Source organism: Agrilus planipennis, unplaced genomic scaffold (genome assembly GCF_000699045.2).
Source record: "Agrilus planipennis isolate EAB-ADULT unplaced genomic scaffold, Apla_2.0 scaffold140, whole genome shotgun sequence".
Taxonomy (NCBI): Eukaryota; Metazoa; Arthropoda; class Insecta; order Coleoptera; family Buprestidae; genus Agrilus; species Agrilus planipennis.
In genome coordinates, this window is record NW_020438943.1 from 72,813 (window position 1) to 91,653 (window position 18,841).

At 33.7% G+C, this 18,841-nt stretch overlaps 2 protein-coding genes across 5 annotated transcripts in view; one reads left to right on the forward strand and one right to left on the reverse strand.

The window, feature by feature from the left end:
- Positions 1-76: 76 nt before the first annotated feature.
- LOC108739231 (E3 ubiquitin-protein ligase RNF19A-like) overlaps positions 77-18,841 on the reverse strand; it is a 31,026-nt gene continuing 12,261 nt past the window's right edge. For 2 of the 4 annotated variants that reach the window (XM_018473034.1, XM_018473035.1), the window contains exons 2-11: positions 16,069-16,422; positions 13,081-13,208; positions 11,452-11,644; positions 11,206-11,320; positions 10,898-11,088; positions 10,538-10,682; positions 9,652-9,788; positions 9,371-9,468; positions 1,642-2,151; positions 77-1,555 (exon numbers count right to left, since the gene is read on the reverse strand). In XM_018473034.1, coding sequence (XP_018328536.1) covers positions 1,034-1,555; positions 1,642-2,151; positions 9,371-9,468; positions 9,652-9,788; positions 10,538-10,682; positions 10,898-11,088; positions 11,206-11,320; positions 11,452-11,644; positions 13,081-13,208; positions 16,069-16,252 — 2,223 coding nt within the window. In that variant the 5' untranslated portion in view covers positions 16,253-16,422 and the 3' untranslated portion in view covers positions 77-1,033. Of the gene's footprint in view, positions 1,556-1,641; positions 2,152-9,370; positions 9,469-9,651; positions 9,789-10,537; positions 10,683-10,897; positions 11,089-11,205; positions 11,321-11,451; positions 11,645-11,812; positions 11,896-13,080; positions 13,209-16,068; positions 16,423-18,841 lie in introns of those variants that run through there. The other 2 variants (XM_018473036.1, XM_018473038.1) reach the window with 2 other exon arrangements.
- LOC108739233 lies at positions 2,913-6,425 on the forward strand. The gene is made up of 3 exons (XM_018473039.1): positions 2,913-3,459; positions 4,540-4,935; positions 4,996-6,425. Exons 2-3 carry the CDS (start codon positions 4,582-4,584, stop codon positions 5,911-5,913), a joined length of 1,272 nt encoding a protein of 423 aa, XP_018328541.1. The 5' UTR covers positions 2,913-3,459; positions 4,540-4,581; the 3' UTR covers positions 5,914-6,425.

Here is an 18,841-nt window from a genome sequence, read left to right on the forward strand (position 1 = left end):
ATATGGATCATATCTCCCCAGTGACAGTGATATTTATGGTTAAAACGTATGTTATTGAAAGAAAACAATTAAGATGTTTTCTTGTGTAGACTAACAAACGCTATATTTAATAAAAAATATACAGTATATTTTTACAAAACCTTATGCTAAACAAAAGTACATTACATATATTATTGTTAACGTCAATAATAATACATAACTGTACAAGTTATACACTAGTGATATCAGTTATTTTAATAGCAACGAACGACCTGTTACAAAAGACTAACAAAAACTAACAACAATATGGGGTATTACACGTCAGTCTTTAATAATAAATAACCAAACGGCCGATGAATATATTACCCGGGGAGAAGCAACTTTGACTTGTTTCAACTAAGTAGACAGTTTTATAGGGGGAAAATCGATGGGTGGAAAATTATTCTTAAAAGAGAAAATAAAATGATTTTCTCCACTTTAATTTTATTACAAATGATACACTGTGTTGCAGACGGATTTTTGAAAAACTTTTAGAACATGGAATCCAAACAAAATAAGCCACATACAGAACGGAAAATTAATATTAAAAATTGAATATTATAAAAACGAAACCATATCTGCAACACAAAACGATAATTGAAGTTGTTGTTATGTTATTGTTGAATAGGAAACTAATTTCAGTTTTGGGAAAAGGCAAGCGATTGTACTTCTATCTATTGTATTTCAAGCCAGTTATAATACACTTTTTAAGATTCACGATGAACGGGAAATAATAGATTTAGAAAAAAATTATATATATTGAACGTTTCATAGTTCAAGCGGAGACCACTAGTAGTTTAGCAATATTTAATTATAGTATCAAACACATCGCATTATAATTAATTTATCGATTTTTTATATTTTTCCAGTTTGTTATAAGACGCAGTGCACACAGCTGTTGTAATCTGTAATTATTTTCAAAGTCTCTACCCTTTAATAAATCTAATAATCAAAAAACTGGAAACGTTATAAAAATCGAACTATACGAGCTTTCAAAAAAAAAAAAAGGAGTAGTTTACAATTGCGAAACCCTTTTAGTTTCTAATGAAGAGAGAGATTTGGCGGATAAATCTTTTGCATTGGTGATGGACGATCCACCGATATTAGACTCGGATATACAGGGTAGAGACTGCTTATCTAACGTCTCGTTAGAGACCTCTATTATGACGTCGTCGTCTAGGCTTTTAGGCTTATTTTCGTTGAGTGTGGAATGGAAGAAGATATTTTTTAGCGTAGCCGTAGTATTAGTCGTTGAGGACGATTTACGGGGCTTCTCAGCCTCACTTATAGGCAAAGTTATGTCCACGTAAATGCTATCGTTGCTGATAGTATCGTAGCTACGATCATTCCGACTGTGGCATGACCTGAAATTCGAGCGACCGCGAGAGCTGCAACTACTATCTATACTAGCTTTTTCAGCGTACATAGATTCGTACAAATGAGGCGCTATGAAGCTCACATTATCGTCAAAACGGACCCTCTCAGATACGCAATCCTCCCCGTTTGTAACGCAACTGCACGAATCACTTCCTGCAGTCTAGAACAACAGCAATAAACGTGAGAGTACACTGTACAGTCAGGGAAGACTTAGACCGTAAGATATATTATTATTTCATTACTTACCTTGTAATTGAGCATGGATCCGGCAAGGGCGCGGGTTGATGCGGCTCCATCGTCCGCCGCAATACTGGCGCTGACCGACTTGTCTGATAAGCTGCTGATGCTGTATCTTTGGGCAGAAACCATGTCTGCCTGAACCTCCATTCTCTGGCCGATACCGGAACCGGTTCCGACACTTCCGGCAAGAGCTACAGTACTTGCGGACTCTCTGTCTGCCTCACGCAGGACCTGACTGCCGCTGGCCATCGAGAGACTCGCCTCGCCGATAGACGCCGTCGTGACGCCACCCACGCGTCCACTAACCGCGTCCATGGAGGTATTGTCGGGATTGTTACGTGAAGAGGCGACGTCGTTTTCGTCGTCGAATTCGAAACGAACGCCGGTCGCCGAAGTGGTCACTCCACAACCACCTGAACGGCAAAGGGACACGGGAACGACGCCGTATACATAGAACAGGAGGATCGGGACACCGATCCCTACAGCTAGGCCAGCAAGGATAGGCGATATCAAAACCTGGAAAAGAATTAAGAGTATAAGAAAACGAATGAATGATAATACTAAGGAATGATATCTTTTATAATTGTTTAATGACCCTGCTCTTGCTTTCTTTTACGCCAATAGAATATCGTTTTATTAAAAAAGAGGCAAATTAGGGATTCTTATGGTTTGACATCAACAACCCCTTTAGCTAATTATAAAAATTTGGGACATGAACAAGATTAATATTCGAAACAGATGCATGTACAGTCTATTTCAATTTGTTAGAATTATGATCTTGAAGAAATCTGCGCGAAGATAGAAAGAATACACACTAGGCGTAAGCAAGACAGAAATGTTCCCTGAACGAGCAAAGTTCTCGATGGGCGGTCTTAGGAGATCGGCTAGAACTGTACAGTACTAGACGAAATGTTTAGCAATTTCTTAAAACAAAAATGTATATAAATTAACAATAGAAAACAAAGCAAAAGTTTTATAGGTGTGTAGAGCGTTAAGTTAATTCACTTGTTATTATTTTTGGCTAAATATGCTTTTAAATAATGCATATTCTTAAATTTTAAAGAGGCAGTTTAAATAATTTTGCAAATGGTACTGTACACTTTTGTCTAGTTCTCGCTCAATGATCGGTGGAGAAATGAGCTCCGCAGACAAATATGATTGAATTTGGAATTATGCTACGGCGCATCCTAATAAAGGGAAGGGGCATATCTCTAACTTCTTGAAACGAACAGTACGTACTACACTATAGCTTTGACAAGTGTAGTCATGTATAACGTACAAAAACAGAAACTCATCCAAGACTAAAATGAACAAAAATTTTTGCAAAGTTCGAGAAATACACTTGAAAATTAATAATTTATTAAGGTCGGTGGTAGGAGGTCGTCAGAAGCAAGCGTAATATAACAGTCGGCCGAACCGGCGTCCGCGCTCGACGCCGACGTCGCTTTTGCCACGCCCGTTCCAGCGTCGCGACGTCGACGCACGCCACCCAAAACTATCAACCCACCCCACACCATTTCTTCTTTGTCGCTGTTCGGGCCGTTCCAGCAGTGCTTCGTCGTCAATGACGGCAACAGCCAACAACATACACGGTGAGACAATTTCATCGACGCGCCCATTCTAATACCAATTAAATTATTAAACCGTCATTTGTCGACTTGTGCTATGAGTTCGATAAAGAAACCAGTAGCTAAAGTGTCCACAATTCACGACATAAAGGATACTTAACGGGTGAGAGATTGTGGTGATGATGGTGCTTCGTCTTTGGAATGTTTTAGAAAAAAAAAAAATAATTGCACTTTGAACTGACGGACAGTCGGAATTGTAGGTACCCTGGTACAGGATACAGACAATAAAAATATTACAGCAGGTCTTTAAAATGTGTTACTTGTATTGATTAATTTTTAATTTCCTAAAAACGTAACTTATGCTTAAACAATTCTAATTGGAAGTAAAAATTTGTAATGATGACGTAACTGCTGCAATTATTTTGTATTGTGAAATATCGCATGCATGCTATAATATGCCTACATAAAACAGTTATTGTTTTGTTCTGAATCAATGAGTCCTTGGCCAATTCGTAATTTTAATAAGTAATAAAATACCTGATAAAAAAATTAAAAAAGTATGTAATGTAAAACGAACTATTTTGTTTAGAAGTACATTATATCGAATTAAAGAATTATCTAATTAAAAATTTAAGTTCAGAACTATATTAAACGTAAACAATATCTTTTCCTAATATAGTTTTATATGCTTGTTTAATTGCTCAACCATTTGCTATAAAATTAACTTTTTCCAGATAAATTCTTTTCCACTTTATTGCCTTTAACTCTGCTTAAGAAATACCCTCTAAATTACTGTTACCTCAATAGGGCATAATTTTCCTTTTTACAAAATATCGTTCATAATTAGAATTGAACATTAATACCTAAAATTGTTTTTTAAAGTAGAAGAACATTATTCAAGATTTGATTGGACTACTTTTATGAATAATTACGTAAGTGGCGCTCCTGTTCGGTTAATTAGTGATTTCTGATTAAACATAATTCCCATAGTTTTCTTTTTGAAACAACAGTTCAGTAACTTAATTTCCCTTTTCTTTGCCAATTAAAGGACAACAATTCTGTTTACGATGTCTGTCACACACTACATGTAATACATTCGATAAAACTGTTGGTCCCATATAAATTTCCCTCTAATTGCCCCGAAGGTCGAAATAATTTCAAAACATACACACAATAGGTACCTAATCGCATTATTTAATTATCGTTAATTATATTATTGTCGTACTAACAAACTAAGATAGAAAAGTCCAATCGCAAAACTTTTTTCTATGAAATGCAGCAGTTGGAAAAGAAGAAGAGAAACACAAAACAAGAACCCAATTAATATACGTTTCAGATATCATCCTCACGATTTAATTGAGAATATCATCTGGTGGTCATGTCTCAATCAGAATCCGAAGATACAGGTAGTAACACAAGTAGCAGTACGACTAGCGACGCAGATTGGCCGGTAACAGAAGAATGGCTCCAGGCAGTGTTAAAACAGCATCACAAGGACCTGGAGGAACCATCATCCATCACCGTGGTCGATTTCGCCGTTCGACCTGGTTGCGATGCGCGCGACAACGTACTCAGCGATATCTTGGCCGTTAGCGTTAAATATAAATTACAAGGGAACGATGACATTCATTCGCTCAATTTCATCATCAAGCTTCTTCCCCAGGATCCCTTCAGTCGGTTTTTTGTTACCGAAGCACAATTCGATCTCCGAGAGATTAGTTTTTATACTCAAGTAAATAAAACTAAAAAATTTAACAGATAGATAGGTAAACTTCTGCATCTCGTTTTTTAGATTGTACCCGACCTGGAGTCTTTCCAATCGAAATACATTTCAGAAGGCTGTGCCCCAATCACGCTTCCCATCCCCAATTGCTACTACGCCCATTACGCCGCGGGTAGCACGCAACCCGAACCGACACCCCCCGAATCCGTCCTGGTGCTAGAAAACATTAAATCGTTGGGCTTTCACGGGGGCGAAATCTCTCGGGGTCTCACCCTACGTCAAGTTCGAGCCGCAGTCGAGGCAATATCTAAAATTCATGCCCTTTCCCTGTGCCTCAAGATTAAGGAAGAAAAACAGATCCCGGAAAGATACCCCTTTCTATTTCAGACGTCCAAAGCAACAGATTCGTATCAGCACCTGGTCGAAAGAGGACTTCCTCAGCTGGACCAGTTCCTGGAACGACGACAGGGACTAGAATGCGTCCTGGATTGCCTCCACTCGATCCGACCAAAAACGAAAGATATCATAGAGAATCTCCTGTCACCTCAGGAACCGATGGGCTTGATTACGCACACTGATTTCTGGTGTAACAATTTGATGTTTAAAGAAGACGAAGACAATTGCGAATGTACAATACTAGACTGGCAAATGGTGACTTTCAGCAGACCCACCAACGATTTGGCTTTGCTCATTATAAGCTCCGTTCCAACCGAACTGAGGAGGCAACACACTGAAACGCTCCTGGATAACTATTGGGACAGTTTCACGGCAATATGCCAGAAACTGGGCCTGGACGTTCCCGGCGAACTTGAGTACGATAGGAAAAAATTGGGTCAGGATTACAGACGATCGCAACTTTTGGCCCTCTTGCTTTGTATTGGATCGGTTGATGTGGCCCTAGGAGACCCGCTAACTGAGGAACGATTGGTGGAGTTGCTCAAAGATCTTTATGCGGACGGAATTTTGGCCAATTCAGATGAAGTTTAATTATAGACTGATAAATAATTAAATATGTACATTGAGTCAACGAAAAAGCAAAACAAATTTTATACTCCCGTATTGATACGTTTGTCGCATATTTGCGAAAAGAAAATTGATTGCAGGATTAACAGAGGAGGAAAGAAGGGTTTTTATCAATTCGTCTCATGTTAGAAAGCTTTTACCAAAAAAATGTAGATTTCATTCAATTCGTGCTGTGCAATTTGATTAAGAATGCTTTATAAATACTTATACATATAAAACATAACTTATTTTTTATCTTCGCACTTTAACATGATGTGCCAATATCATAATCTGTAGACACATAAACCTAGAATGCTGTAATATTTTGTGTGACACGTGGAGGTTTCCGTTTTTTAGACTTTAATTCCTACAATGTAATTATTTCTTTACAGTTTCGAAATTAATTGAAACTAACTAGTGTTGCACATATAACTAAAATAAAAAGCTATGTTTTTTAAGCATATTGTTCCTGTTCACAAACATGCTAAAAACAATATTAGTTGTAGAAAATACCAATGTACTGTATAATTAAATATAAAAATGTCACTGAAACCTACAAATAGTATCATTTTCCCAGATCAAAAGTGAAATCTTCAAGAAATAGAAAACATCTATTCTTATCAGAAATAGGTAATTGCAAATTCACCCAAAAATAATGTTCTGTACAATGAATTATGTGTTGCACAAGTGATTTCTCCTTAAGTATCTATTTAGTAAATGTGTGTCCAATCTCAATTGAACAACTTAATCGATTACTTGTTGCTCAAAAAGTACTTGAACTGGGTACTCAATTGTACTTCTTAGCCTGAATAAGAACCTCCTCACAGGGGTAAAAATCGATTCATTCAAGCTAATCCTCTGATTTTAAATACGCTTATAATTGCGAAAAACTAAATTAATAATTCAAAATTAATTTCATTTTGTTCTACAAAAATCATATACTCTGGGCGAATAAAAGTACATAATTTAATTAAAAAAAAATCAGAAATACCCTTACAGTGAAACAAGAAGAGACGTAATTGTGGTGAAAAGTCACTTAAAAAGTTTTTTGCCCTCTTGAAATGTAAAATAAAAACTAGAACGCAAAAACAGGACATGTATTCGAGAGTAATTGTAGTAGCGTGCAAATGCGGAAGCAATTGACCTGAATGATGGGGACACATCCACCCCACATTTTTGCTTCAATGGTCTCTTAAAGGAAAGTTTGTACCACCGCACAAAACATAAACATTCACTCAAATTTGCGCAAAATCACGTTCTTTAGAGGGGTCGCTTTAAACTAGCGTAAATTTATCAATACATATTTCAAACGATAGAGTAGAAACTACATAAATAATGAACTAATATTTCTACAGAAAGCCAAAATTATCCAATTATTAACGATTTTGTTCTACAGAATATATTAATTACTATTGAAAACGGTTATTTCAAGTTTTATCTGCTTTTTTAACTAGCAACCGTTGTAAAATCAAACTTATTGATCCTGAGAGAGAGCTTCATATAACTAGCTCAAAAATTCTGGTTTTGAATTTTAATGATAGCGCTGACAAATTTATTCACTCCAACTCGCATCACTTGCAAATAATTTATCCTTACAACTGCTGCTTTTACCTTCATGCACATATATCTACTTGTTCACCTTAAAGGTACTCTAAATGTATAATGTGCATATTCTTGGCAATAAATCAAAAAAAGGAAAAGTTTGAATAAATTTTATACTTTGTTCAGTAACAAAAAAAGACAAGAGAAAAACGACAAAAGTAGAATGTGAAATATAAAATCATTTGTAAAGATTCGCGTTTTTTTAGTAAATACATACGTACAAATAGCTACATCATATATTACCTAATTGTTCCTGGCAATCGATCTGTCCGTTCTACTACGGTCATCTTCCTCTTTAACAAACCCTTTTCCTGGGTCATCGACGTTATTTCCTGAAGACCCGAACATAATGCGATCCGATTTGCAAGCACAATTTTTTAGAATATCTTGTATTAAAGTACTGTTCTTAATTTAATTATTAATTAATAACTTCACTTTGATCTTTCAAACATAATCCCTTTCATTCTTTAAACGTATATTACAATAATTCTAACCGAAATCAAACCGAACTAGAAAAATCATGGTTTTTTGTTTATAATACTAACAATGTATCATTTTAACAATGATTATAGTTTAAAAATACACTTATAATTATATTTCCACTATAATATTCACTTTTTGTCTTAGTTTCACGCACGTGTATTGAATTAAAAATGTATATTAAATGAATGGGGTTCAATAACCTCTGCGTTTGCCTTATAGTACTATAGTAGTAAAATATGAATAAAAACGTAAACTATTGCATTCATAATTCTATAGAAAAATGCGCCATCTTTTTCTCTGGCGGCGGTGGATGATATTTATTATAATCAACATAACCTTAATTTACAATTTTGTCTATTATTCTCTTATAATAGTCATTTTAATAAAAAGTATTGCAAAATGGGATGTTTAACGAATGCAGTTTAAAACTTTGGACTTTCTTTTAGGGGTTCAGTGCAATAATAATAGCTGAAACATGATTATAGTAATAAAAAAACCTCAACAAACAAATGTCTGCAGCCTAGACTTCTACATCACCAACTACTAAATTCGCTTTTTCTTACCTACATTTAATAGTACGACGTTGTGTCTATTTTTTAATGTTAACTCATATACTATTGTACTTAATAAATACAAAATTAAGCAGCGTCATTTGTTTTAAATTAATTAAATGGAGAAATTAGATGCTAGGTTTCGTAACTACAATAACAGCTAGTTCGTTGGAATCGTTATACTCTGTCCTGCTTTTGAAAATTCTAGACCTATGTGTTTTTTGCATTACTTTCTGAGTTATTTTACCTAACAATTTAAGATATTGACATAATATTTCCTTAATAAGTAATTACTAATTAATATTAGAAAAATTTCATCCTGCATCTGTTCGACTAACAATGTCAAACGTAATTCTGTGCCTATATTTTACTATCAAGTTTACTGCATTTCTTATTCGACTTGCAAAGCTTTATTAAGTTATTTTTAATAATTTAAACATAATTTATTGCAAAATTATAGTTCTTTTCATTGCTGTTTAAGTTGTGATTAAGTGTAGTGCTTCGTTATTGGAATACGAACAGCATTTATTCAATAGTTTCTGTTTTCCCATGTAATAAGACAACACTTTCATTTAACAAACAATGACAACAACAAATGTTCTGGAAATAATTGATAAAATAGTTTAAACAACTCAATTTGTTCAAATAAGAGAGAAATAGGGTCTATACGCAATGTTTACAAAAGAGCTTGTTTAAATTAGTTTTCAAATCAGATTTACTCAATAAACAAGGACGACCACAGTAAACTGGGTGTTTTATTGAAGCAAAATCGACTAAAGCAAAAAGAGAAAGAAAAGATCACTTACCGAAGCGATGAGGCCTCCAATTATAGCTGCATTCCGTTTGTGTTTGTTTGCAGTCTTGTACCTCGTGTAAAGTTTACGACCAACCCAAACAGGTATTCCTGTAACAACAAAAAAATATATTAATAGACTTCAATAAATTTACTCAAAACTTTTGATACCTATCAACTGTTATGTGCTAATTATAATATAGAAAAACAGAAAAGGATAAATTACAAAAGATAAGTATTAATAACAAAACAAACAAAAACGATTTTATTGATTAAGATTAATCAAAACATTACCAATGATCATTGCAGGCACTGCAATCCCAGCAATAAGGGCAATTCCCACAGGAGCCCCTACGAGTGTTCCAAGCTGCCACAAGATCTTTTTCTTTCGAGACCAGGGCTTCTTTCCCCAAAATGTACAACCCGAAGGGCTGAAACAACAAAAAGGAATATTTTCATTACAAACATTCACCGAATTCACTTGAATTATCATGTCACATTTAAAAGTTACTTATTTACATATAGTTAATTTTATTTCTTACTAACGTAGACAAAGTCTGTTTCCAACTAATTAATTACAATTCTATAAATTATACAGATTTAGTAATAACACTCTTTTAATTTTAGGTAAATATTAATCACCTTGCTGTAGGCAATTAAAACCGAACAGCATATTTATTTAATTCATTCAAATGTGATCAGTTTAATCAATTATACATTTTTTAGCTTAAATAACGACGACACAATTGTAATTAATAAAACAAAAGGAAGAATATTTTAAAAACAAAACCGTTACATTAATCTAAAATTCTATACAATATTAATTAACTCAGCAGAAGTATGCAAAACATTTTCAAGAACAGATTGAATTATTACTTGACTTTTGACCTCAAATATCAGCCTAAAAAATTCAAGTACGTCTTACAATACTGCATAAATATTTTATTACGATTATCTCTAACTTTTTTGTAGTATTTAAAGGTGATTAAAACACAATTATAATGTATATAACTTTGTCAAAAAAGTTACTTGATACTTGACTTTCAATTCCTTTGTACTGTCCACCTAATGATTAGAATAACTTTTAAATTATAAGTACTAAGTATTTATTAAAAATTCTTGCGAGACATTTTAGTGGTGTGTAGTACATACGCTTTTTTAGCTTTTAGGACTTGCTCACCTTAAATAATGCAAATCGCTTATTTCTTTCATGCACAGCCAACAAAACTCTGCTCCACAAACAGAACACATCATATGATTGCATGATCCATCGTCCAACTTGACAATAAGCACTTGGCAACGAGGACATGGTTTTATGTCATCCCCTGCAAATAATGAAATAAAACTGTGTAAATAACAACAAAAAAAAAGAATATATCACTTATGTATACGCTTAGCTAATATTAACAAGATGTAAAGGTAATAATTCCATGATCTGAATTAAAAAAGTCATATTATTTTTCAATTGTGAGAACTTCGAATAAGATTTTATTATTAGTATGTGTTTTGAGGAAAACGGAAATATTTATTTAGTACTTACGATGTTGGGAGTCCTGACTAAAGCTAACGGAAGATGAACGAATGTTCGGTGACCTTTGAGCCCTTGCTGCATCACACGTCTGATTGGGATGCCACTCAGCTTTACAGTGATAACAAAAATAAGAATTACATCCAGGCCTTTCGCACTTGATTTTTGGACAACTTGCACATTCACTTGCTATCACTGCAAACCTGCAAATAAATAATAAGCCCAATTTTTTAAAAGTTTGTACAAACTTATATATTTTTTTTTTGGTTTAAAGACAACAAAAAAAATTCACAATATCAGACAATGTATATAATATTTACCGACAATCTGGAGCGGGACACCATCGAGTATCGGGGTCCACTGCCAAAACCCTTCGTACCATAAAATCTTCGTACTTTTCGTATACATGTTGATCATCCAATATGCTACGAATCTCTATTAAAAAAACAATATACAGGATGTTAGGGTGACTGTAACAATATTCTCTATTACATTAATTGCAATATAACAAAAAGGCTGAACTATAAATTTTATAATTCGCACGTAATTGCTAATTATGAGCTTACCATTGGGATGAATAGGTTCTGAACATTCTGGACACGAAATAGAAACTCTAGACTCAGAAATCTCAATTCTCAAATATTGCTGTAAACAGGACAAACAGGAGCGATGCCCACAACCCATGAGCTCGCAGAATTCGTCCAAGGACTGTTCTACCAGACATAGTGGGCATTCCAAGATGTGGTAACCCTCTCCACTCTAAAATAAAAACATTTAGTGAATAACTAAAAATTATATAACACCATTATTAATATTATATAATTTTACAAAGGTGAATGATGACGATGATGGTAAGATATGATACTGTACTTATTAATATTAATGAATAGATAAATCTTATTGGCATTTACTCTGTTTTATTCATACCTACTGCAAGATCATTTATTAGTTTTCACTGCAGTTAGAATAGGGGAAAAACCGCCCATACTGAATCAGGTACTGTACAAAATGACGTTCACACAAGTACGATTTTATAGCATCATTATCGCTCTAAAAACGTCTCAATATAATGTAATATTTATGTTGATAATTTACATGTTTACTCAGTACAGTTGTTAACACATAAATAACACATTTACGAAGTGCCATTAACAATTTGTTATTAGACAGTTTGTGAGTAAATTATAAACAACAAAAAACGAAATAGATAAACGCATAAGGGCAATGGTAATTTCCACATAGAAGCATAAGGAAACTTTTTTGGGTAGTTACGTAGTAAGTATTCATTCGATCTATTAAAGAAAGGAAACTGTCAGATCTAGGAATAAATAGCTATGTTGATATACTTTAAAATTAGTATTTAATGATACTATAAAATAGTAATTAACACACATTTTAATTCGTAGATACGTAATAGAATGAAATATTTATAACTGCAGCATACAATACTATAAGGGTTCCGTTTTTCATTCGGAAGTACGGAACCATAAAAATAACAACAAAATATTACAGTCAACGTTATTTATTAATAAAGTATTTAAAAATTAAGGGCAAATGTTCCTTGCTTCAATTAAACTTTCTAAAAACAATGTAGCAAAAAAATATCGTTTTTTGAGTGCCAGTATCACTTATTGAGAAAGAATAGCGAACGTGATAATAAAAAAGTAACAGTGGCGCCTGGAAACCAAATTGAGTAATTAAAATTATAGCTGCTGCTACACTCTCATTAGGGCTTTACACTTTATTGCTTCATAATAATTAGATTTATTACCAAAGCGAACAATATCATAAAACATTCTCGCTATACCCAACACGCTAAACATACACTACATTATACACGGTTTGTTTGAGGCAGGTCAATTGGTTTACGTTAACCTGAACCAGGAAGTGTGTCAGTGCACCTTGGGGTAATTGGGTTCAAATCAATATTTTCCGTAAATCCTTGTGTAGCAAAATTTAATAGGAAGTGAAACGCAAAACAATAAATATAAACAGAATTTTCTACAACTAGAACTGAGGAATTATGACAACAAAAGGAAATCAATTCTGTGATCGCGAACGGTTAATTCGAAAGGCTAGTCAGAGACATATTAGAAACAGAAACAGGAGTAAAGGGGGGCAGAATCTAAATATTTTACGAACTTGTGATGGCGATAAGAAGATATATGAATAAAAAATAATTAAGAAGTCTCTACCTTTGTGCTAGATGTGAACACAGAAGTTTTGCTGTTGGCTTGATGAAGTTCGACGTAATGTGATAGGCCTTTTTCACAGTCTTTCGATGAGCTACCATTCTTGTTATCCGCAACATCTTTTCCATGACCTGAAAATGTAAAAGAAAAAAATAAATAAATAAAATAATAAGAATTTTTTTAATCTTTTTTTTTTCAAATAAAATATTGTACATTAAATTAAATCGATCTCGTTCCTTTCCCTTCTTNAAATATTGTACATTAAATTAAATCGATCCCGTTCAATATTCATCTACAAAGTATTCTTTTAGTTTAATAAACTGTCGAAGAATAAAGTAGTAAAGTAACAATAAATATATTAAGAATATCTAACAATTACTTATTTTTTTTTTACTGAAGATGCTGTTTATTCGTTAAGTATTCTGACATGACAATGAGAAACTTAGTTCAAGGAAAGAATTACGAAATCTTCAAAAAATTATCATACGTTTTTCACACTTATTTCATCGAATATCGACAGTTATAAATTTTATTATCTATAAATAAGGTCATAACTGTTTATTTACAATCCGAAAAATAACATTACTTAATCCTAAAAATTTTGATGAAAACATAGCTATACAGTTTGTCATTCTAAACGCTGCTTTAATTAATATTAAAATACACAAAATCCTTCATAAAATTTATGCAACAACTTCAACTTCTTGGTAGTTACAAAGTCAAATTTGAATTCCTTTTTTAGTATTAATTAGTAATCCGCATAATTAATACACTATACAAAGCATAAAACATATTGTTTTTTAGTGTTTTCAAAACACTTATAACACAAAAAAAATAAAGTCAAACGTTACAATTTAATTAATGTAACGTATTGAAACTAATTTTGAGTTTGTTAATAGTGATTATTATTGTTTTGATTTTGTACACGTGTAAACTTATTAAGATTAGACGACTTTTTTACTAATTTCGTAAAACAATAGAAATTAAATTACAGTAAGTAGTAGTACCTAATAAAAATAATAACGTTTATGTTTTTTTTAACCTGTAGATATATATACTTACAAAACAATATGCAAATAGCATTGTTTTTACGATTGAATTTAAAAGAGGGATTATTGCACTCTTCTATTATTATTACACTGTACCTACAATACAAGATTACAACAACTTTTTGTTTATAATTACGAACGACGCTGCCAAGGATAACGACTTAGTACCTGTAATTAGACGGAGGATATTGTGATAACAATACCAATCACTTTTTATGGCTCGATGTAGCAAGGAGAGGTCGAGGTGTCGAATGTTTTTTTTTTGTAGGTCGTTTATTAATTGAACTTCTTTGTCTTTTAATAACATTTCACGGAACTTTAACGTCTTTGGCATTCACGAAGATAACGAAATTCTTAAACGCAATTTAGTATGATGTTGATGTATTTGAAAAAATGTAGACCATCCGTTTTATTCTCATTCCACGCATAGAGGCTGTAGCCACTTCGAGTTTAAGTGAAATTCCATTGAAAGATGATAATTTATGAACACTTAATATATTACATGTAAAAATTATAAACATTTAAAACAATTTTTTGTTGCGTACATGATGCTTTTTAGATATGCCTTTCACATTTCTTTGCCAAAATTGACGAATTTTATATAAGGAACAATTCACACAAAGCGAAATACGAGGGTGGATTGATAAGTTTCCGGCCTGACCAAGAAAAACAAGGTTTTTAAAAATTTTTTTTTTTTATTTCTCAACATAATCTCCTCCAAGGCTGATACATTTCTCATAGCGGTGTTCCAGTCTATTAATGCCATCTCTATAGACTGATTCGTCAAGCTCCTCAAAATAACCATTTACAGCTTCGATTACTTCTTCATTGTCCGCAAATCTCTTACCGCCAAGCCATTTTTTGAGATTAGGGAACAGAAAATAGTCACTCGGGGCTAGGTCTGGAGAGTAAGGAGGGTGCGGCATCAATTCAAACTTTAGATCGTTGATTTTAGCCGTCGCAACGATTGACGTGTGCGCTGGTGCGTTATCGTGATGAAACAAGATTTTTTTCTTCGCCAGATGAGGTCGTTTAATTTTCACCTCGTGGCTCAAACGTTGCAATAAGTCTGCGTAGTATTGACCAGTGATAGTATTACCCTTTGCAAGGTAATCAATGTATATAATACCTCTTGCATCCCAAAAAACAGTAGCCATAACCTTGTTCGCCGAAAAAATTGTTTTTGCCTTCTTTGGAGTTGGTTCCCCTGGTCCAATCCACTGTTTAGACTGTTCTTTGGTTTCAGGAGTGTAGTGGTGGACCCACGTTTCGTCAACGGTTACGAATCGACGCAAAAATTCGCTTGGATTACGCTTATACAATGACAAATTTGCGGTAGAAATGTTTTTTCGAATCAATTTTTGGTCGACTGTTAGCAAACGCGGCACCCATCTTGCACAGAGCTTTTCCATATGCAAATGTTGGTGCAAAATATGTTGCACACGTTCATATGACATCTTACAGGTCTCAGCTATCTCACGCACTTTCAATCTGCGGTCTCCCAGCACTATTTGATGAATTTTTTCGATCATATCTGGAGTTGTGACCTCAACGGGGCGTCCTGAGCGAGGCCCATCAGAGGTGCTCACACGACCCTTTTTAAACTCGGAAACCCACTGCTTAACGGTTGAATATGACGGGGAGGATGTCCCCAGTGTTGAGTCCATCTCTTTTTTAATTTCCTTCGGCGTTAACCCCTTCAAATAAAAGTATTTGATGACAGCACGATTTTCCTGCTTTTCCATTTTTACGAAAACCACAGAGGCGTCTTGTTCAGCGTGCTGTCAAACCTACACTAGCAAGGAGATCGGGCTGAAACTATAGCTACAAGCTATCCAAGGATGGTACTATAGAATGTCACCTCAAGGTAGGCCTAGTGGCGTCATCTCTTGGTTAGGCCGGAAACTTATCAATCCACCCTCGTAATCGCGTTAATTTTTACCTTGATTTTTGTGGCTTTTCGAACTCTCTGTTGGATGAGATCTACTGGAACTCAATCTTCTTCCGACAATCGGGCTGGCATAGAGAAGTCGTCGCAAGGAAAAACGCGAAAATCCTCGCTTTCGTTCGCGTTGTCCTGCAACGCACGACGCACTTCCGCCGTCTACATCGACGGTTTTACGCATAACTGAATGTAATCACACGAAAAAATAATGGTTGCACTCTTTATTCTCACTACAGACTACGAGAACTAGATTGGAAAACGCGAATTTGCATGTCCTTGTTAAAACAAATATATATAAACACTGTGTTAAAAATTAGCCGGTTGGAATCGAAACCAAACCAAGGAGTTAGCCTGAAACAAAAGAAAAACAATTTAAAATTGGTTGTTTTTACAAAATTACAAACAAATTATTGCAAATGACTTGGCTGCACAATAGGATTAATAGTTTATTTCAACTTGTAAATAGCTCATTGGTTAGAGCGTAGAACTGCCCCGCCGAAGTGTGCGAGTTCGAATCCCGCAGGGGTCATATTTTTTTGTTCTTTTTGTACGATACATACAGAATAAATTTTACACGTTTCATTATTCCTGAACAGAGCTTGGTATGAAATCACGTATCAACATCATTAAATACGCTTGTTAAATACGCAAAAGTGCTCGTAACCAATGCGAACGAACAAAAAAGTGAAATTATTGCTATGCCACGTACCTCAAGTGTACACCAGTATTATAAAAAGTACTTTTACTTACTTACCGAAGCCTTTTCTCTCTCATTTTTTATATGTATTAGGTACATGCATTAATGCATTTATGCATGGACTACGTACTGAATAACAAACCAACATTCAATTCAAATGCACTAATAAATATTTCTTAAAGAGCGTAAGTTAAGTAAGTACTTCTTAATACATACATGCGCTCGATTTATTCTTTACCTAATATCGCATCTTATACAGAAAATCGACGAAAACGTAGGTAGTTTTTTTCATAACAAATAATAACATAATAGGCTAATTTTAAGTTGTATTGTTTATACCGTTAAAGTTTATTACGACATAATTAATACATGAATTAAGAGTAAAGTCATGCATCACAAAAAGTAATACGTGATGTAGGATACTCTTATGAAGTATTTTAGTATAAGTATTCATTGTTTATCCGAGATTGTAATAAATAAAGTGGAATTTAATAGGATAGGATTTGCAATTATAAATATTGTATGTGAATATAAATATGAATTTTATTGACACTGAAATAAAAAGTTATTTCGGATTCCATATACTGTTTAGCATTAATTTTAAAGTTAATTACCGGAATTGCATAATTCATAAGGGACTTTACACAAATAGAAACAATTAGATGCCATAAGGTAATCTTTCCTAATAACATAATAAAATAATCATCTTCCGCCATATGCTAAAAATAAAAGTAAAATCGGACTTGTTTATGTGCACCTAATTGTTATCAATTATCGAAAGGGAATCCCCATGTAATAAGAAACACACATGCATAAAAAGTACGTACACAATTTTTATAATTAATCAATAAATTTGATGTTAATGACTGTTACAAAGTAAACGGAAAAAATGTTAATTATTTTATTTGGTACGTTTTTTAATGATCTTTGGAATTTTTCACACTGAATTCTTTCTAAAATAGTTATAGTCGGGAAATCCCGGTTGACACAGAAAGGTGAAGAACATGCAATTAGATTTAGAAAGAATTTTTAAACTAACGAATAATATTCAAAAAAGTTAACATATGGTAGTGTATTGCTATTTACAGATAATATCTGCTGATAAGTCAATATACATACATTTTACAATAATTATTTTATTGTCATCGTGTGGGTCTTTTTTTTGTGTCATCATCATAAGGTCATCAGTCCTAAGACTGGTTGGACACGTACCTCCACTCTTTCCTATCCTGAGCTAAACTTCGCATTTCCCTAATATAGAACAGCCCACATCCTTAACTATTTGCGAACAGTAATCTAATCTAGGTCTACCTCTACCCCTCCTAACTCCTGTTTCTGCCTCTAATATGTCTCTGACTAGACCTTCATGCTTGAGAAGGTGTCCTACCAACCTATCTCGTCTATTTTTTATTGACTTCCATAGAGTCTCTGTTCTCCTATTCTTTCCAATACCTCTCTTTTTTTGTGTACAATTATAAAAATTTTCAACACTTACAGAATATACGCTACACTTCACGGTTGATAATTTTAAATAATGTAACTAAAATTACAGCACGCAACTAAACCATCCGTCAGTCTGTGTGTCTGTCCGTCTGATAAACTTATTTGATTGATTGACATGATGCATCGATTCACTAATGCATTTAACAACAGAGAAAGTATTAGATTGCAGTCAACAGCTTTTTAAATGCAAAATTACAGTAGACAAATCTATTTAACGCCCCTTGCACATAGTATATTTGATAAAAATTAAAATATTAGATTTGTAGTAGGGTTAAATTACAAAAAAAAGTCTTGGAAAATAATCAAGAGAAAGTAGAAATGTGGAAAACGAAGACAATTTTCACTTACTTTCTGGAAAGAATTGAGTAATGAGAAAACTGTATAAAATGCGTGAATTGTGATAGGCCTTTTATATAATAGAGTCCTGTACCTTCAGGTCCTGTATAATTAGACAAAGACCGTCTTTACCTATCTTCTTAATAGTGGTGAGAATTTATATGGGAAAACTATACAAAAAGCGTGAATTGTGGAAGGTTTGCAGATAGGCCTTTTATGTAATAGCGTCCTGTA

Bases quoted from the DNA above. Each gene is read 5' to 3' on its own strand.
- LOC108739233 (XM_018473039.1), top strand. From the start codon at position 4,582: ATGTCTCAATCAGAATCCGAAGATACAGGTAGTAACACAAGTAGCAGT. The intron at 4,936-4,995 runs GTAAATAAAACT...CTCGTTTTTTAG, and splicing joins AGATTAGTTTTTATACTCAA to ATTGTACCCGACCTGGAGTC.